We start from the raw sequence: 22,787 nt of genomic DNA, 5'->3' as shown, positions 1-22,787 counted from the left end.
TGGTGGTGAAACTAATGAAAATTAATAAGATATTTTTATCTAAGCTTTGATCTATACCCATCTTCACAATAGTACACATATATTTGGATGGGAGGTACAATTAGGCTTGATTGTATATTTATAAAGCCATGTGAGTTGGTGAGCTTGAACTTAATTAGATGAGTTTATCCAACTCATGATCTTGCATTGGTAGGGTAGTGGCTTTAGGTAGGAGGGCTTAAAAGATACTATTATTTATGCATAAAAATGGGAGAACATATAGTATATATTAATTAGATGCTAATATTTTCAGAGTGTCATATTTGATATTGGTGAGCACATGAAAATTGGACATACGTTAGTGCTATTCGAATTCAGCCAACCCAAACTTGTCCTTAATATCTAGTGGGAGTCTTTTACCTATTCAGTATTGGAAAGCCGCATCTATTGGGGCAACATCGAATGGAATACTCATTAAGGACATGTCAAATTACTCTTTATATATAAGAGAAGGTAAGAGGAGTGAAAGGACTTATCAAACACTTAGTGGATACTTTATTTTATTTTATTTCACTTTTGACATTCCCGTGTAGCTTAAAAATGAAGATGATTAATTAGAGTTATAATGATAGAGTTACGTTCGTTCCATATGGACGAAGTTTGTATCAAAATGTTTGTCATCATGCATCTTACAAGGAGAGTAATATCGGATGCAGTGGCGGATCCAGGATTTTCGAGATAGTGTGTCACCATCAATTATTGATCATTTGGGAAAGTACAATTTTTTTTTTTCATGTCTTGTTCATAATTAATTTCAATCCAAAAATTATATATATATATATATATATTTCACCAAATTGATTTCAATCCAAAAATAGGACACAAAAATTCATACCACAACCAAATACAGTACTTAAGAATTCAATTTTACAAGTCGAAAATATTACAAATAACATGTTATAAACAAATGGTACAATAAAATTATTATATTGAATTAACTTTATGATTTTTTAGTTAATTGATAAGCTTTATGGGGAAATATTAAAACTGGTTGTACAAATATAAGATATAAAAAGGGAAAAAAAATTATTAAAAAATTATACAAAAAAAAGTGAGATAACTTAAGAGACCAGTTATTAAATATAACTGGTCTCTTTAATGAAAAAGAAAGTAGCGCAAGAAAATTGCGAAATGCAATAGCAGCATCAAAGAGACCTCTTATATAAATAACAGGTCTCTTTAATATTTAAAAAAAACCACATTAAGTCTTTTGTAGCAATAGCAGCATTAAAGAGATCGCCTATCTTAATAAGAGGTCTCTTTAATATTGTTTGTTGTTACCAATAGCAGCATCAAAGAGACCACCTATCTATAATAAGGGGTCTCTTTGATATTTTATTTTTAAAAAAAATACTGTGTCACCGGACCCACTATGACTAAAGGTGGGTCCGCCCCTGATCGGATGCAGTAGTTAAATCTGGAATTTTTATTATTTACAGCCACATGCATAAATGCATTAATATTATTATCAATCTACTTTGATTAAGCACTTTTAATCATCAACAATTTAAAGATTTTAATTCATCACTCGAGAATCACAATAAGATTGATATATTATTCCATCGAATTTTATACATGAAATAAAAGCCAAAATTTGATTATCTATCTCTACTCTCGCATTATACCACTCAATACCTCAACCTAATTCCAACTACTAATACTACTACTACTACTACTTATCTAAATAATAAAGCAAAGAAAGAAATAAAACTTGCATAGCTTCATAATTTCAATCTCCAAACTACCATGGAAACTTTCCTTTTTTACTGTGATCATGCACCATTTATATCTCCTCTTTCCTTCAATTTCCAATAATGTCTTGTATTTTTTCCAAATAAATTAAGGAGTTTACTAAATAAGGGCTAACTTCCAACATAGGTCACATTTATATTTCCACCACTTAAGTTCTTTGTTGTTGAACCCATTTAGAGAACACTTTTAAAGTATTCATATCAGCTCTATAATGCTTTTGTGTAAATTCTAGCAACATAGGCCATGTGAAATCAGGATATTTCCTTTGGTTGTTCTCATTGTCTACAAGTTTTCTTGGTGGTTTTACCACTTTGTCCTTGCTTGGGCATAGAAAAAATGCTAGTGATTTCCTTGGTTTCTCACTATTCACCACTGCTCTATGCAGGCAACTCTTATATATTCCATTCGATTGGGCCTGCAATAGCATCAAAGACAAACGTGAGAAAAGAACGTACGTAGCTTTTAGTGTTATGGATAAACAGTTAAATTATGGTCACATATTATAATATAACATAAGATAGAGTAGCACGTAATTTATTATTAATATATGCCATGCAATTCAAAGATATATTTATTGCTTATTATCTATAATCCTTATAATTTGCAAAAACTTAATTAGTATATTATGGCACTATCAGCTGAAATGAATTATATTGATAACAAAAGGGCAACCACGTATCATAACATATCAGATATTATCATTCACATTTTGCTATAAAAAGGTGTCCTAAATAAACTTGTACTTTCCTTTATAAGTTAGTGAAGTTAAAAAGTGAATTACCTAATTAATGTTTCTTTTTTTTTTTTTTTTTTTTTTTTTTTTTTTTTTTTTTGGGATCTATATATCCTTGTATTTATTTATTAATACTTTAAAGGAGCTACTTAAAAATCATTAAAAATTATTTTGAAATTTAATCACAACTATATGATTAGAGGCACAACCGCACAAAGATTAAATATCACAAGTAACAAATTAAAGTTTTTTCAATTCAAATCAACCAAAAAATATATATATAAAAAAAAATCTCCCTAGAACGTTTTAATTCACTGAAGATATGAGAGTGACATTTCACATAAAAGTATAAAACAACTATATATAAGGTGATCAATTTTAGGACAAAGGAAGAGTTAGGATAAGATATTAGTGACATATTATTGGACACTCCATACACGTACCATGAAAGTGTCACCAATGTTGACGACAAAAGCGTTGAAATCGGGTGATATCGAACGCCATTTTCCATCTGCAAACACTTGAAGACCTCCAACTTGATCTTGATGAAGGATTGTTAGCGATGTTGGATCACAATGAGGGCCGATACCGAGTGTAAGGTCTGGTCTTTGACATGGTGGATAGTAATTCAATCGCATCACTGATTCATTGTCTTCATAAAACTCCCTAAATGGTTTTCTTCCTACTCCCATGCTTAGTCCTAGCAACTCCATGATTCCTAGGGATAGCGTGCTCATCGCCTCGCAATAGTCTTGGTACACCTTCCTGTGTATTGATTGAAATATATGTTGTAAGTAAATGAGTTAACAATGACCATTGAAAGATCTTAAAGCATATTAGTAACCAAAAAAAAAAAAAGGGGGGTTTAGGTTAGCTTACCCTAAGTGATTGAAATCATCACCCAATTTATTGTTGAAGTATTCTTGGACAACTTTGTTGGAAGAGGATGAACACTCATTGTTAGTAGAGGGAGGAGAGAATTGGAAGGAGAGAGTCTCCTTCCAAGGAAGACTTGAAGAAAATCTACCGGTGAAGCTACTAGCATAGCCACAATGCTCACCAAACTTCCTTTGAGCCTTCTCTTTCTGAGTCAAGGGTTGGTCAAAGAAATCATCCATCAAGTTGTGGGCATCCTTAACCAACTTGGAATCAACACCGTGATTCACAACTAGGAAAAACCCATGCTTAAGGCAAGCCTCACCCACTAGCTTTGAAGCCTCCAGGGTTGCCTGGGAATCCCCTGAAAGGAAACCCTGGAGGTCAATGAGGGGAACTGGCAACTCTTCCGGGTCAATGAGGCTTGGCTTCTCATCATCTGGCCATATAAATTGTTGTGGTATGTTACGTTGATGGCTAAGAATTGAGGAATCGAATACAAGTTGTGACTCGTTTTTTGAGTTTTGGTAGGTTTTTGTGGTAGTAAGAGGTATGTTTCTCATGCAATCAATAGCCATTTTTGCATGAAACTTTATAAATATGTATATTTTTTTTTTCTTATGAGCTCAAGAGAAACAAAGAAAGAAGAAAGTACCCTTAAAAATTATATTAGACAATAGATGGAAAGGTAAAAGGGAAAAAGGCGTATGTTTTTCAATGAGTAATGAAGGAGAAATGTTGAGGGATTATATAGCTCTAAAAAAGGCAAATAATTTGCAAAAAAGGGCTTATAAAAATGTGTATTTGCAATAGGACTTATAAAGTGAACAAAGTAGGGAATGGCCCAAGTTGTTTTGTCGTGTGTGGAGATTGACAGAGAAGCTTTTCCCAATGGAATTTGGCGTCTCTTTAAGAAAGAGAAATTATTAATTAATTTATTATTACTTCTACTAATATAATTAAGTGAGTATCAAATATAGCTAAGCAATACTCTCATTATCATTTTAGTATCCAGTGAAATGTGTCAGACCTAAATTAATTTTACCTATATAATCCAATCTTTCAATGGACAGCCTTGAAGTAAGGCAATTGATTGTCAGCAAATTCATAGGTCCATCAAATTAACAAATTAGTATAAATTTCTAAATTGAGTTGTATGATCGATCAACTATCTATGCATTACTTTGTCTGTGCTATCGACATGTTAATTTTTATTTTACATTTGGGTGTATATCGTACACCTAATATAATATTTTTGTTTAGTTGCTCATGATTTGAAAGAGGATCAAATCACCAGCAGCTAAGTATAAAGTAAGTGTGATGACGTAATCAATTGTATTTGATGAACATCTTTTGTTCGAGTTAAAAAAATAATTAATGATCAAATTTTCATTTATATTCTCTTAACTAATGCTAACACATTTCTTGTTTTGTGGGTATTAAAGGTGTTTGCAAAATCCGTTGTTATTTAAAGCAATGGTTGATACCAAGTACGAGTACTTTTCTTAATTGATTATAAATTAATATTGCATTAAACCAAGATCCAGCAAAAATTCTAGTATTTGCACCAAAAACACCAAAAAAAAAAAAAAAAAAAAAAAAAAAAAAAAAAAAAAAAAAGATGTCAACAAATAAAATGATAGTGAAAAATCTAAAAATGATAAATTATTTGGGCCTTGTTTTGATATTTAAGTGCAACAAAGAGTTGGTAATAACTAATAAGGGCTCCTCAATACATGTCACATAAACTTAATTGTGACCTTTATTTGCCAAAAACATACACTGATGAGCACTAAGTTATCTTCAATTCATGATAAATATAAGTAATGAGCTAATGACTAATGAGGTGTTATATTTTTATAATTACTCAAATATATGAGTGCACTTGTACTCTAAAGATTGAATATGCCACAAGGTCATGCAGATTTGCTTTTCCTTAGCTAGATTATAATATTATGATTTCCATTGTTAGATAAACCTATAATATAAATTAAATTGTTAGATACGAAGCGGCGGTCATTTGAAATATGAATACCATATTATTAGTGATATATAATATGATCGGTTCATTTTTTCACGTTATAAAATGGCCACAATTAGTCTTATAATATCTACAATGTAAATATAAATTTTGAAAATTTCAATCCAACATAAAATAAATATTTTTTGAGAAACTATAAAATAAGAATAAAAAATGCATAAATGAAACTAAATATTTGATAAATCAAAAAAACGTTGATAATAATATTTAATACCATTAATAGAGTAATATAATTAATTACTTGTAAAAAATATGTCAATTACGAACTATATAATCATTAAAACATTATGGTAGTTATATTTCAAACAACTACTGTAAAGTTTTCATATATACCTAACATTTACTAAAAACGCTAAAATTAAGAAGAAAAAAACTAAAACTTTTTTTTTTGACGAAGAAAAAAAAAACTAAAACTTTTAATCATAATATGAGAAGTGTGAAATATATATATTGATTGATTGTGTTTAAATATGAAAAAAAAAAAAAAAAAAAAAGGGGGAGAACCACCTTAGAAAATAAAGAAAAAGTTTTATATCAAATCGTGGGTATAAGTTAAAGTGATTTTTTATAGACAAGAATGTGTTTTGTTGGTTCTCTTTTTTTCTTAATTAGACCCATACATGATGAATTGATGATAATATCTAGATTTTTTTTACTAAATTTAAAGCAAACCAGCCCAATTCTATGAAAACAAAATGATGGTCTATTACGAGATTTCCTTTAATACGGAGTATATATTCCGTCTAGTATTTTCTTTTTATATTTTGCTATATTGACTTTTGTATTATTTACATGTTTATTTTGACCATAAAATAATACTTTGCATTTTTATTTTTATTTTTTATCATTGGATTATTTTTTCAAATATAATTATTTTATAAATTTATTTGTAGATACTTTTTTTTAGTCATAAAATGAACTATTTGTAGAAAATTAGATATAATAGTTGTGGAAGTTGTACATTAGTAAATATAAAAGCCAAAATAATTATGTAGAACAATAAAAATAAAATATGATACTTTAAAATTTCATAACTATACCTCTTTATATGTATAGGGAATTGCTAGAATGAGAAATGAGAAAACCACTAATTCCTTGACACATCATCTTGGTTTAAAATTCAAATTCCCTCCACTTTTTATTCTTAACTTTCTATATATATATATATATATATATATATATATATATATATATATATATATATATATATATATATATATATATATATATATATATATATATAATTTGAATGGTAACTACAAGGGGTGAGCATGGGACGGGTACCCATAACATTAGTATTAACGGTTCGAGTAACCAATAACCAATATCACTAAAATTGATATCCATAAACTGAACCGATAATTTCGGGTACCAGGATTTCGGATACCCGGATTTTCGGATCGGTTATCGGGTACCCAATAAGATATCCAATAATGATAATTAAACTCAATAATGTAGTTATTAACACTAATTAACAATAAGTACCACATGATCTTGACCAGATTATTAATAATATTACTAATCATTGATGTTATAAAGTAATTATGAAATAAAGTAAGAGTTTAGATTTTGAAAAAATAGATTTAAGTAGGAAAAAAAAACAAAAAATTGCTTATCAGATCGATTAATTTTAAAATGATATCCATTAATCATACCCAATAATAAATTATGCTCGGTCCTAATAACTACTAATATAAATAAATATTTCGTACTTCATAAAATTTTTAAACCCAGACTACTTTTCAGTCTCTAATATAATTTCATAGTAACTCAAAGGATGATGATGACTCCTCAATTCCTCGTGCTAAGGGATTTCTACCTCTTTACACATTTCGGAACATCAAAAGTTCAAAACTTAAAAGTGAAATGTGTTACAAAGCAATTTGGCGTTGGAACCAAAAACGATACTCTGAACAACGACCATCTGTTTTTGACAGAAGAAAAGATACAGAAAATAATGATATAAGACCAAAACAATCTGTAATACTCCGTAATAAGAAAATAAGGTTAATGATAAAGACACAAAAAATATGCACGGTACACTTTCAGTTTCAATTGTTTAATTTTGTTTTTTTAGGCATGGTAAAAATCATAGGTGTAAATGATTTAAACGAGATTCAATATTATACGGAGTACATCCTTTTAAAATTTAACCCGTCGAGCTAGTTTTAATTTCGATTGCAAACTTAGGATAATAAAATTATAAAAGAGAGGTTTTGTACATTGCATTTAAATGCAATAGACTGCCAAAAATTTGACATATTATGTGGGAGTTTTAGTAGTATAGCGATGTTACCATAACATGGGTCACCACCGGCCCACATTTCTTACTATATGGCTATCGGGCTTTGCCCCAATATTAACTTCACCGCTAACATGAAACTCTAGGCCACGGACTACTACATAGATAAACTTTTTTAATATATAATCTCTCTTCACTTGGATATTTATATTGCTTCCAATTCTTGGAAATACAATAATTAATTAATTATTATTTTGGAAAAATATAACAAATCTAGTCGCTATATAATTAGGTTTTCTTTTTGTTAATATATATAGGGGAATGCTCTTGTGAGAATTCTTCCTTTAAGTGAAAACTCTTTCATATGTGAGAACACTCTCATGTTCAAAATTTTTACTCGTATGTTCTAAATTTTAAATTACATGTTCTAAATCTTAAATGAGTTAAATCAAATGTTTTAAATTATAACTCACATGTTCTAAATCTTAAATTATTTGTTCTAAATTTTAATTAATATGTTTTAAACTTTAAATTGTGTTCTAAGATTTTTAATTATATGTTCTAAATTGTTACTCGTATGTTCCAAACTTTTACTCATATGTTCTAAATTTAAAATCTGGTGTTCTTAATTTTTATTCACATGTTCTAAATATTAAATTAGATGTTCTAAATTTTATTCAAATTTTCTAAATTTAAAATTAAGTTTTTAAAATTTTTATCATACGTTATAAATCCAAAATCAGATGTTCTAAATTATTACTCGCGTAGATGCTCTAAATTATTACTCACGTGTTCTAAATTTTAAATCATGTGTTCTGAAGTTTAAATCATGTGTTCTGAATTTTTAATCATATGTTCTAAATTTTTACTCTCATGTTCTAAAATTAAAATCAGTTCTCATATAAGTATGTTTTCTCACATATGGGCCTATTTTCTCACCGAATTCCTCCCATATATATATATATATATATATATATATATATATATATATATATATATATATATATATATATATATATATATATATATATATATATATATATATATTCCTTATGTTTAGCAATAATAGAAGTTCATCTTCCGTCAAATAATAATAATAATAATAATAATAATAATAATAATAATAAATAATAGGAAAATAATATGTATGCAAGTTTATCTTTATGGATATTGCTTCTACATTCATTTGTATTCAACGGATTAATTGTCGTGGTAGATGGTGACAGACTGACGATGTATTTTAAGTAGATGATAGATGTGAGGATAGCGTCAGCTATCACATTTTAGTTGTTAGAAGTAAAGTCAAAGTAGCTATTTGGTAAAAGTGTTTATTACAAACTAATTGTTGATATAATTAAATTTTTAAATGGTAAATTTAGTTGACATTTGACAAACACCACTCCAAAAGTTAGTTTTGTAAAGCAATAATTCAAAAGTTAATAAGTGTGTACCATTATATGGCCTAACACTAACATTTACATTAGATAGTACTTGTACTAATTTAAACATCAAAACACTAAAAGTTATTGTCAAACACATAAGGTAAAGAAGCACACTAACAAAGCCCAAATTGAGATGTCATTCTAAAACCAATTGTTTGTATATGAAAAACCCACTTGGGTTATAAAGTGAAACTCTTACTTAACAAAATATTTTTTTCAGGGCGCATAATAATCACACACTTAAACTTAAAAATGAAATCGAACACACTTTCACAAAGTATGTCTACTCGTATTGAGTATCAAAATCTAATTCTAGTTAGAAATGATCCTATCATTAATTCTATTGGATTGATATTTAAGAGTTCTAGCTTACAATTATTACCTCAAACTTAAACTTCGTAAAATATTATCAGTTTGTAATATTCATGTACAAACATTATACATGACATCAGTGAGAATGAAAATGATAATGATAGAGAGATTACCTAGAAAACAAATTTTGTAAAACATTATCAGTTTGTGATACTCATGTATTATATATGCATGACATTAGTGAAAGTGAACATGATAACGATCAAAGTTCACAAAATTTCTTAGAATAAAACGTTGCTTTTCAAAGAAAGGAATATCCAAAATGTCATATTGCTAAAATGTTTGACTTTGGATTGATTGACAAAACATATCAATCTTCATATTTTCTTGATATTATTAGAGGATGTAGTTAGACAAATATGGGTAGGATATTGATGGTACATGCACCGAGGAAATAAAGAAGCCACTAATGTGTTTTAATTATGCGATTCTTCTCAAGATCATACCATCTTAATATTAATCACCCCTCAAATATTAATCTCACAAGAACTCCTAAAATATATATATATATATGTATGTGTATATATATATATTTAAAAAGTCAATTCACGAATAATTCATCCCACCGAAATATTGTGATGAGACCTATATCTAGAAAAAAATATTGCGTTTTTGAAAAGTGTAAAAAGAAATGACTAGAATATAAGTCTATTGAGCTATTCCATTTATAATTCATTGATTCTCACAATCGGAGTCCAATTTAGATAAGTGGTTAACAGTCCGTATTTATGCGTTAGAGGCCTTATTAGGGCCATTAATGATTTAAGAAGTGACATATGGTGGACACATATTATCACTATCATTTAAAAGTTTCCGATATATACTAGACACTAGAAGATATATTGCTGGCAAATTTTCATGGTGGGTCTGATGCATTTCATGCTTCATGTGAAGTAATTGGCACATTAGCCTAAGGTACTAGATCAAATAATAGTTTCTACTCGAGAGGAAATCAATTTATGGATGCTGATGAGATTTATTCATTGACATTTGAAAGACAATTTGGTAAAAAGATTCGAATAAAAATGTAATAATAATGGCCCATAATTTTGTTTATGGGTGATTTGTATCCATGCTTACCACTAGTTAGTTTTGCTCCACTTGATACACTGAGGAGGCAAAAGAAACTTTTTGCAATTTATGAAATGACCAAGATTGGTGATTAATTACCTTTTTATTTCTCTATGATAAGGAGTATACCGTACAATTATGTTCTCTATGTATTCAAAGTATATCGATTGTGACTCTATTAGTACTTGTCAGGTGGTTTACTATGTGTCCAACAATACCTATTAAGTTGTTACTCTCTCCGTTTCAAAGTACTTGTTTCATTTTGATTGAACTGAATCATAAATTTAAATTTATAATTCAAACTACTAATTTAGTAATTGGTTATACAATAACTTTCCGCGAGATTCTATATGGTATAATCTCTCCCTAGAAAGCTATGTCAATGTCCAATGAAATTGTGACACACTATCTAAGGTTTCATAGCAAGGTAAAAGATTCTGGGCCCAGATGATGAAAAACCTAAAGGAGAGATTTTGTTCGTTGGCATGTGCAATAATCTGTCAATGTTGTTTGCCGATTCAAAGTGCAATCTTCATAGGCCACTTCAAAACTTCATTCAAAAAATTTTATTTGAAGAATTGCTCTATTACTCTTTTATGCATGTAAGGAACCAACCTAATGAGGAATTTCTCTTTTACACAAATTAATTTTTTATTTTTTTTAATTACATGGATATACATACGTAGTACGTAGTATTACTTAGCTAACTACTTCCTCTATAAAGATGTTATTTTAAAACCTTATAATCGATGACGATATGACATGTTTATATAATCTATTGTTAAAATTGTACTCTTATATTTTAGAATAAGTATGACTTATATAATGATTTCTTTGCCCTTATATATTAGTGTGCACCTAATACATTTAAAGTTCAATCAAATTAAACTAGCATAAACCAAAATAATTTGGAACAAACAAATCAAACAAAAAACATTGTAAATCCATACATCAATAATATACCTTATTTCAAGTAAAAATATAGCCTATATATGACCTTAAGTTTCCATTGAGATCTATTTATATTACATGAATATCCTTATATGTCTAGGCCTAATGGATTTTATTTTGACACGTGATCCATTGCAAATTTATTCTCAAAGCATACCCCATATAGCTAAAGGCACTAAGCTCAATAGTAGCATTTTAAGAGATTTCAGACATGTTATATTGTACAATTTGGACGTCCCAATAAACAGAACAAAATATCTAGACTTAAATGGTCTGTTATATATTAGGGTTCGACCTTATGACCTTGAACTACTAGTCTACTAGTTTTTGAAGGTAAGGATCTTAATCCTTCTCGTACACTTTTAAATCTAATCAAGATCCTTCAAAAAAAAAATAAAAAAAAAAAACCGACGGGTGTATGTTGATAATTTATCAAACATGAGCTCACTGCTGACAACATCAGATCATTTTGTGTAGAAAACAGACTGAAAAAAGACATAAAAATCTCTAATGAACATTGTGTCTTGCTCCAGCTATTACTCGTGTGCTCTGCAAAAATGGTATCAGTAATCAATGGGTGTATTGTATGTGTATTCATATTAAATTATGCGCTTTTTCAATGGTGTTTCAGAATTAATCAAAGTACTCTATTTTAATTATGCAAACTCATATAATTGGTGTATGTATCGATATAATATATATATATATATATATATATATATATATATATATATATATATATATATATATATATATATATATATATATATATATATATCCTAAATTTTGACCCCCATGTACTACAAATACGATACACATGCCCATGCAAGTTTTGGATTACAATCAATGTAAATTAGAAAAATAATGTAGTTTCCTAGATATGATATGATGCTCCAAGATCCACAATTTAATTAATTTGCAGGTTCGTTGCTGCCATCAATCTTTGGACCCATGATAGATGAGCCATAACAACAATTACCAAGATATGATTAGCTTTGGCCTCGCTCGAAATGGATCGGACCATTTATTATTTTTGTTTATTTCAGTAAGAGTATGGTTAATGATCACCGTTGCAACACCAAAACAATGATTTTCTTAAAAAATAAAGTCAATCGGATAGTAATTCAGAAATACACCGAATTAAGCTAACTATTAAAAATAAAAAAAATTATTGACTTCTATGCCTTTTAAGGGGCATCGTATATTGATGTGTCGACTTCAATTTTTTTAATAATTAAACTTTCATTTACCACTGTCACCTTCTATTATTTGATGGCTATTGGAGTCACCAAATTCTGCTCAAGTCCCAATTTTTGAGCTCTAAAATGTTTGTAATTTGTCATTAATGAAAAATCACATAACTTTGTCATGAAATACGAGTAATAATATAACTCATTTGTTCATCTTAAAACCATATCCATTCATATTTCAACAATTTTTTTTATTATCAATGTTGCGCACAAGGTTTAGACAACATTGATAAAACCCTTACTAGGCTTACTCAGCTCCAACACTCAATATCTGGTTATATGCATAAATTAAAAGTTCGAGTTCTTCATTCGTATATATATTCGTGATGTTAAGTTTTTTTGCCTACATAAATTCCAAAACATTTGTCATCTAACTTTTTTTAAGGGGGCAAAAATTTTGTATCTTCAACAAGTCTTCTTTTACTTCAAATACATTAATATTCGTGCAAAAGCAGTACGCGACGTCTACTTATATTTTGTGAGAAAAATTACTTATATACATGCATATATAGTTAAATTTGAAAAAAGAGGAAAACCTAAAGAAGAAGAAATAATGCTAATTTCGTCATGTATATTTCATTGCTAGGAGACTATGTTTGGCGTAATGTGGATTAGGATTTTTGTAAAGCATAGAGAAAGTGACAAAGTGCTACAACTAAGGGGGCGTTTGGTTAGTGTAGTTTGTGGATTGGAAACGGATTCGATTAAACCAATATCGTTACCGTGTGTTTGGTTTGAAGGCATGGTAACAATTACCATTCTCTAAGGGTAATGATTACGGTTAGGAAATAAGGGTGTAACTGTGTTTGATTAATGTGGAACAAGTCAATGAAAAATAAGAACAAGAAAAGCAATAAAGAAGATAAACAAAGAACACAAAGATTTACGTGGTTCAGTCAAATTAGACCTACATCCACGGGTGGGAAATTCGAGAGGTTCTTCACTATAATGGAGAAAGAACGAGAGAATAATATAAGGAGTCCTAAATCTAATGGTTCAAAAGGTATGATCAAATTGATCAACTAAATGGTCCTTTTACAACATAAGGAAACCCTAATTAAACCCTAAAATTGTTCCCCAAATATACTCAAATAATAGCCGTCATAGAAAAGATATAATTTTAGGAAATTATCCCTAAAATAATTAAGCTAAAACCGGACCAAAAAAACTGAAATTTCGACTAGGCATGGGCATGCCTGGTCGCGTACTTCGTCAGCATATTTCCAGCAGCGTCAGTTCTTCTTAAAACGGCCATAACTTTCTCGTTTCTTATCGGAATTAGGCATATGACCTATCGTTGGAAAGATCTTGAAACAAGTTATCACCTCCAACTTGAATAATCTCAAAATCATTTATAGTTTGAGAGATATCTGCATTCAAAGTCAGCCCTACTAGATTCCGAGTCACAATTTAATAGTTATCCCTCATTTGTTACCTTTCAAAAACTTGGGGTAACAAATACCCTTTTACCCTCCTCTTAACAAATACACTTTCCATGGATAAACCAAACAAATAAAAAGGTAATAGCTAAATAATTCTTTTCTCCCCTTTTATTTGTTTCCTTTCCACTTCGTTTCCATTTTCCAAACCAAACGCCACCCTAAGTGTCTAAGATCGACTCTTGGCAATCAAAATTGTTAGAATTGAGACACTTTGGATCTATAGGGTTGTTTAATTTAGAATTGGATTGCTTGAAACGTAAAACATTAATTTAAGACATCATTGATGATATTCAAATGATGGAAATTAAAATTAGACATATTTTTTTGGTGAAAGAAATTAGACGTACATATAATTTTCATAAACCAAATTATGCAGCAATTGACTGTATTATGAAGGTGTAAGTAATCAATCCATGATGAATGATTGTGTACTCCAATGCATTTGGATTGGCCTCAAAATGTGTGATCCTAACATTTTTTTTTTATTTTTTTTAATTATCTTTTACATATATACGCTATTAAAATAAAAAGTGCTATTTTAATATAGAGTAGCATTATCACACGAGAAGACAAAAATCCATTTCTTATCAATCAAGAGAAATTAAATCTACAATGTTACATGTTGATGAATAACATCCACTTGTTAAAAATAATTTAATCCTTGTAATGTACCAAATTCCTCTTTTGGAAACATTACTTAGCTAAGTGAGGCAATATTAAAAATGCTTTTCCTTTTTAGAGTAACACGTTTTTTCTGGAACTCTTGCGTACGATGTGACATGCAACAATGCAATTTATTTCTCCATATAGATGAGCAATATAATGGACAACAATATTATTATAGTGTTTCATCCACTAAGAACTTAAATAAATAAAGTGAGGACTTATATATGGACAATGTAAACGCATAATAAATTATTATGAATGTTAGTGGAATTCTAAATATTTGCTCATTATCAATTTATCATACTAATCAACTCAAAAACAATTTGTTTACGTTGTTTGAAATCTTGATTTAATCTCTTTTCAATTATTAACAAGTCTAGCTATGGAGTATTATGGTATAATCATAACTTACCAATATAAAAGTAGGAAAAGTAATTATATTAATTTGTTATATAGCTTATACTTGTCAAAAAGTAACTGTTGAAAACAAGAATATAAATTATGAGCGAACTCACAAACATATATTTTAGACGGAATTGAACAAGTCATGTACGTAACTTACGTTATGTACATTACTTTGTCAATGGTATATAGAATGGAATCAATTAATCGTTATTACTCCAATCCGTAAATAGTTAATCTTCTTAGGATGCATTAGCAAAATTAGTTCAAACATGGAACATTGTTATTAGTTGAAAACTTGAAAACATTTTAAAGTTATGAAGGTGGAGAGCGCAAATTAAAATTCAAATGCCTAATAGAAAGTTGAAAATTTTAATGATAAATTAAAGGTGATTTAGATTAAATTTTAAAATTTCATAAGGTAAGATGGTTTCAAAGTCGTAATGTCATAAGGCTAGTCCTATGTACGTGTTCAATTGCCTAAGTAGATAATTTAAAAGGTAAATATGCTAGCTTAGATTAAAGGCTAGCTAGCTAAACAATTACGTGAGCACTAAGACAGCTATATTAGTACTTGCTTGCTCCAACTATTTTAACTTCCCATATTATATCTCATTGCTATCAATTAGCTAGATTATACGTAATTAAGACATACAGATGATGATTAGCTCCTCAAATCCTATCTCTAACGTACTTACGTACATAACATGAATTTTGGTGTTGCATACTTGCTTGCATTATTGCATCTGTAGATCGAAGTCAAAAAGTTGTTACAACAGATAAACCTCGATTGGTTCAACAAACAGTTTAAAATACGGATTGGAGTATATACATTATTAGACTGTCTTGTTACAAAAGATACATATTGCAAAGAGCTTGAACGATCTTCAAATGAAGAGCTAGATCCGAAAACGGAACATACAACAAACATCCCACTACTACAAAAAAGCCCAAAGAAACCTATAATAAAAGACCTGTTGGTTACTAGAACAGGTCTCTTTGATATAAGAGACCTAGTAATAGTGATAACAGGTCTCTAAATGCTAGAGGGCCCACCACTTTTTTACTTGAGATAGAGTAAGAGAATTAAGAGACCTGTTGTATATTTCAACAGGTCTCTTATGTGTGTAAAGGCCCACAGCCCACTACGACCCTTTCTTGTTTTTCTTTAATCAAAATTTTCCTTCTCATTATCATTCATACGCCCCATCTCTTTCTCAATCCCCCTTTTATGCGCCTCTCTCCTTCACCCTCATCACTTCTCCTTTCATCTCCATTTTCTTTTTTTTAATCCTTGAGCAATTGATTGCGCCATTAAATCCTCCGAGCCTCATCTACAACGTTATTGCATCCTCGTCCTACATCGGCGTTAGGTTGTCTCCTTTTAACTCGAGTTAGAGGATTTAAATGTCAATTTTGATCAAGAAAACTCTAGATCTAGAGTCTTATGGTCAAATTCGCCCAAAAAAATGCCACAATTTGCAAAGGTATGTTTCCATATTAGTTTTAATTTGAATATTTTGAAATGTTTTTGAGTTGGTGACAAGGTGTTTTAGTGGAGGTGGTTTTTGGTTAGATTGGGTACGTGGCCGGTTTTTTCGTGGGTTGATAGGTTTTACCTGGGTAGGGGTAGTTTTTGTTTTAATACAAGGGTTGTTGCGGGTTGGGGTTGTTAGGGTTTTACCTGGGTAAGGGTAGTTTATACGGGATCGAGATGGTTTTCATGGGGTGGGGGTGGTTTAGCACGGGGTTGGTGGTGGTTTCTACGAGGTTGGGATGGTATTGGGTTTTTGTACAGGGGTTAGGAGATTTTTACGGTGGTGTTAAGTGAGGTTTAGGCTTAATGTTGGTGTTGATGGGTCAATTGATTGCTTGAAAATTGTCTATAGATGCTTGAAAATTGATGATTTTTCTGGGTTATTTTGGATATTATGATTGATTTATGCCTAAGAGTTGATTTTTGTGAAGATATAATGTTGTTTAAAGTGATTTATCCCCTTGATTTGCTATTGATGATGAGACTTCCATAATGAAAAAATTTGATGTTGTTAGATTGTATGACAAAATTAATTAATCTAAATTCATTAAGCTATACAGGAAGAGGATAATTTGTTGCTAATACAGTTGTTAAAGTTGTGTTTATGTTGTTAAAATCTAGTTTTTAATTTGAATTATAAGCTTTGGTGCATTTTTTTTAATTGATTCCCTTAGTGGTTTACAGGAGGATGAGCAATTCGAGAAACTCGCTAATCTGATAATGGAGGGCTAAAGAAATTACCAAGGATGGGAATGTTGTTAGTTTTGGTAACTTAGAAGTATTTCCATAAGTTCTTATATACTTGTAAATTATTCATAATGTCTTATATACTTGTAAAGTATTGTTCTTATATACCTGTAGATCTTACTCATTGTAATTAAGTTACTATATATTAGTACATTCAATAATAATATTAGTTTATGTAAATTTATCAAATTAATTATTTCTTTTTGTAATTTACAATTTCTTTCTAATTTTAGAAGAGTAATTACAAAATAATAAATATATATCAGCGATTTTTTTTAAAAAAAATAAATATATTTAAGTGACCTGTTATCTTAGATAACAGGTCTCTTTATTGATATCAAAGAGACCTGATGTCTTAAATAACAGGTCTCTTCCCCTTCTTAAATATATGGTGTAATTACATGCAAAGAGACCTGTTACCTTAGTTAACAGGTCTCTTATTTATTTCAAAGAGACCTGTTCAATAGAACAAGTCTCTTTATCAAAGAGACCTGTGAGCTAGAGACCTCCTCTAAAGAGGTCTCTTATGCCATTTACAACGGGTCTCTTTTGCCTTTTTTGTAGTAGTGATCCATCACATATTCACATACCACCATGGCACCGTGCGGCATTAAGAACCGTCCTTTTAGTAATATTTCCACTGTACGTCTGTACGGTTCAATTTCTTATATTACTCCGTACTTCCGTCGTAGGCTATATGCATGGCACACATTATGGATATTGTACTTTAATTTGAGAGTATACTGATTCATCTAAACATAGGATAAATAGAGTATAATATTAATTTAATTGTAAAATAATCCCATCAAACCTAACTAAATAACTTACTAACATTTAGGAATCCACAGTTCATATGCATGCATAATATGATAATTATAGTATACTAATAGCTACTTGCGTTCGTTTCTTTAGTTATGTACAAAGATTAAGCAGGGCATGCAGGAGAAATTCAAGTGTGCTAGCGCGTAATGAAAAAGAAAAAGAAATATCAATATTATAAGTTTGAGTGAAATTTATGTTAAAAATAATTTACTCGTAGAAACTAGATAAATGACAAGATTTGTATCTCATAATTTTTTCTTAATGGTAGCATAGATAAGGTTTGTGTCGATTCAACCCCACTTGAATTCCCAGTAGTGTAATGATTGACATAAAAAGTATTATCAATAATATACATTATTATGCAATTCCTTTTAATATTTAAATATTAGGAGGAAGGAAACAATTTAAGATAAAATAATTAACACATGCTAAAAAAAAAGAAAAAGAAAAAAAAAGGACAAGAAAAATATTGATTGAGGAGAAGACAAAAGAAAGAGTTGTATTAGTAGAGGCAAGTAACATGATGAGTAGATTGAAAAAAAAAAAAACAAAATAGTAAAGCAAATTAAAGTGTAATTAATTATAAAAGGTGGGGCAAATAAGGTCCCTTGTTTGAAGGCAAAGAACATATCCTTCATCCTTGACATCGACAATGTTAGACCCAACTAGGTTGGATGATCTGTACTACTTTCTAATCTTAGATAATAAGAGAATATTTTTCTATTTTTTTCAGGACACCCATTCTTCTCATTCGGAAAATTACTTGACGCCACAAAAAATCAAAAAAGTGTTATCGAGTACTATACAACAATTCTTAGGATATGTAAACTTTCTTGAAAGATTCAATTTTGATGTAGTACGGAAAACCACGGTAAATTTTCAATATTAGGGTTGCAAAACACAAATAAGAATTTTGATATGAAAAGGAGAATTAAGAAACTTTAGTTATTTCTCACAGGATTCAATTAAATAAATCAAAATAATATTGTATTTTAATATGTACATGATATACCATACATGAGATGTGATGGATTATATATTTATACAGAGTAACATTTACACCAAGTTAATAATACAAAATAATAATATAGACTAATGACATGAATAATAAGACGTACTATAAAAATAATTATTAATTCCGGATAGAAAAATTGTACGAGTATACATGATACGAAGTATTACACTCTCGTAGATGGAGTTGAATGAGAGCTGACAAAGCTCATGGATAAGCACGCACTCTCTAAGTATTAGATTGGGTCAGGGGCAGGTGGTTCTTTGGTGCTATGAGAGGATCAAAAGATGAAGACATGAAGTTATGTATTCTGTCTCCTCTTTAGGGGTCAAATAGATATTAAAATAAATTCTCGAATAGCAACAATCTGGTGCATGATTTGCATCAATAATTAAATAATTAGATTTTGATGTAATACTTTTTGTGGAGATAGTTTGAATTGCATTTATTTTCTCTATTTTTTAATAATTACGTTACTTTTTTTTCACGGCCTCTTAGACAATTTTTGAAGTAAAGAGAGATAGAGAGAAAAAAATAAATGGACTCATATGATAAAAGAGACTGAGAGAGGTAGAGAGAATTTATTATGAGTAGTTAAAAAGGAAAGTGATGCAAGTCGCAACTAATTTAAAGCTTCCCTTTTTTAAAAGTGATGCAATTAAAAAAACGGAGAAAATATTTTATTTTTATTTTTTTAAAAAAAGAGGGGATGTTTAGAAAGTTTGAGCGGCTTAAATTCGAGACTTTGGGTATGTTTTAATTTCCTTAGAAAATGTAGTTCTGATGTAAAAGTTGAGGAAAAATAATACATTGAGATAAATATAGAAACATCTTATGAACGAAGTACTTATAATTGTGTATCTATACTCCGTATGTTAGTAAATATTTACAATTAATAGAAGATGAATGAATAGCGAATAATCAATTTTTACATTCAACCTAAAACATAGAGAGTTATAGATATAGAAAACTGATCCATACATACCCAATATACAATCAAAATCCTATCGCAAATCACATGATTCAGATTGACCTAAATGTCTAATAATGACTATTATACTATGATTAGAATATTAGCAATAAAATAGAATATGACTCAACCTAACCCAATCCAACCCAAAATGACTTAAATCCAAAACCAACTCGAACCATGCTTCACATATTGACATACACATTTCCCGACCCAAAATAACTCAACCTATCTGAAGAACAAATAATTCACCTCTAAAATCTCCAAAGCTCGTGGCAAAAGGTACAGAGTAATGCACAAGTTTTTTTTTTAAAAAAAAATTAAGTAACACATAATTCATACAAAAATTATACTAGATGAGTCACAAAACTTCACAATTTCCCGTAATAGAAAATTGTGTTGGAAAACTATTACTTCCGCTACTGAGTTTGAAAGTTTTATACAGAGAACCATAAAACTTATACAGTATTCAAATACTGTAAACCCGAAGTTGATGGGAGATTATGGGAAGAAGATTACTTGAAAAAGAGTTCATTGATCAATGAAAATCGGCAAAATAATGTACATATTACATTCACTACCTCTAAAAATAACTTGATTATTGTGAAATTACGTGGCTAATATATATTTATGGGTGATCTGTGATTTATTTGGGGGTGTCGCAAATGAGCTTTCACGAGTCTGCCTCACCTAAAACTAAGCGATGCAAGTACTACGTATATATAAGAGTTGTAGCAAATTTACGAGTTTTCTGTTGAACAAATCCTAGGATCAGTACTTGTAGATTCAATGTTGTTTGTGTGTTTGGATCAAGTTCCTCTCCAAAGAGACTTCCAGCGACGTACATCTTCAAGCACGAACGTGTCAAGTGACTCAAGTGAACGAAACAGCAGCAACGTAATGAAGCAAGGTAGCAGCTCCAATTCGCCGCCGTGTGAAGTAGTGAGCAAGACACGTGATGTATATAACCCCAGAACACTAGTCACATTGCATGGCAACTCTTGCACCAACTGTTAACATTTTCGTACGATCACACTGTATAAAATTCATCTTTTACTAACACATCAAATAATCTACCTCATCATTCGCACTAGTTTAGCAACTAAAAAGAGATCATGAATTTGAAATTCAAGCTACCTTTGTTATTGCTGTTCCTTTCAGTTTTTCTAGCCTCCAGTTTGGCAGTCCGCTTTCCTAACCAGTATGAAGCATCGAGTGAGCATAGGGAATGCCTGCAGCGTTGCAGAAGTCAGCGCGACAACCTGTTAGAGTGTATCGATGAGTGTGAAGGTAAGGGAGGGAGTGGGGAATGGGTCTCTGAAGGCGATGATGAGTTGATCGACATAATGATCAACCCACACCATGACCGTGAGCACCAGTTTGAGCAGTGTCGTCGTAAATGCCAAAGGCAAGGCCAGCGTGGCCAAAGCCAACAATGGCAGTGCCAAAGGAGGTGTCAGGAGAAGTATCAGGAAAGGGAGAGTGGTAGAGGTGGTCGTTATGGAGATAGGGATGATGAAGTAGAGGAGATCAGCCAGGGTCGTGACCCATCCAGTCAACGTGACCCACAACACTTCGAGCAGTGCCAACAGAGATGCAGGAGGCATGGACAAATAATGGAATGCCAAAGGATGTGCCAGGAAGAGCTGCGAAGGCAAAAAGAGGAACAACAAAGCCGGCGCTTTGAGGAGGATGGCTTAGAGGTATCCGAGAATCCACAGCGTGACCCACAACAATGCTTCCAGCAGTGCCAACGGAGATGCCAGAGGCAAGAACAAAGAATAGAGTGCCAAAGGAGATGCCAGGAAGAGCTGCGAAGGCAGAAAGAGGAACACCAAAGCAGGCGCTATGAGGAGGATGACTTAGAGATATCCGAGAATCCCCACCGTGACCCACTACAACGCTTCAAGCAGTGCCAGCAGAGATGCCAGAGGCAAGGGCAAAGAATAGAGTGCCAGAAGAGGTGCCAAGAAGAGCTACGAAGGCAAATAGAGGAACGCCAAGGTGGGAGCTACGAGGAGGATGACTTAGAGGAATCTGAGAACCCCCACCGTGACCCACAACAACGCTTCAAGCAATGCCAGCAGAGATGCCAGAGGCAAGGGCAGAGAATTGAGTGCCAGAAGAGGTGCCAGGAAGAGCTACAAAGGCAAAGAGAGGAACGTCAAGGTGGGCGCTACGAGGAAGGTGACTTAGAGGTATCCGAAAACCCCCACCGTGACCCACAACAAAGTTTCAAGCAGTGCCAGCAGAGATGCCAAGGGCAAGGGCAAGGGCAAAGTCAAAGAATCGAATGCCAGAGGAGGTGCCAGAAAGAGTACCAAAGGCAGGAAGGAAGAGGCAGGAGCTACACAGAGACGTCTGGCCGCCCCACTGTACTAGCGTTCTTCTTGAAGCTCACTGGATTGTTTTAAGTGATG

The 22,787-nt window shown here is 31.0% G+C and overlaps 2 protein-coding genes across 2 annotated transcripts; one reads left to right on the top strand and one right to left on the bottom strand.

Annotated features, from left to right (window-relative positions):
- Positions 1 to 1,527: 1,527 nt before the first annotated feature.
- LOC110697144 (gibberellin 20 oxidase 2-like) lies at positions 1,528 to 4,127 on the bottom strand. The gene is made up of 3 exons (XM_021874490.1): positions 3,404 to 4,127; positions 2,968 to 3,289; positions 1,528 to 2,206 (listed from the first exon to the last, which is right to left on the bottom strand). The coding sequence occupies exons 1-3, from the start codon at positions 3,976 to 3,978 to the stop codon at positions 1,940 to 1,942; spliced, it is 1,164 nt and encodes a 387-aa protein (XP_021730182.1). The 5' UTR covers positions 3,979 to 4,127; the 3' UTR covers positions 1,528 to 1,939.
- Positions 4,128 to 21,482: 17,355 nt separating this feature from the next.
- Positions 21,483 to 22,781, top strand: LOC110697362 (vicilin-like antimicrobial peptides 2-2). Its single transcript, XM_021874743.1, has one exon. It carries the CDS (start codon positions 21,483 to 21,485, stop codon positions 22,779 to 22,781), a length of 1,299 nt encoding a protein of 432 aa, XP_021730435.1.
- The last annotated feature ends 6 nt before the right edge of the window (positions 22,782 to 22,787 follow it).

This window comes from Chenopodium quinoa, unplaced genomic scaffold (genome assembly GCF_001683475.1).
Source record: "Chenopodium quinoa cultivar QQ74 unplaced genomic scaffold, ASM168347v1, whole genome shotgun sequence".
Lineage (NCBI taxonomy): Eukaryota > Viridiplantae > Streptophyta > Magnoliopsida > Caryophyllales > Amaranthaceae > Chenopodium > Chenopodium quinoa.
This window is presented reverse-complemented; position numbering and strand designations above follow the sequence as displayed.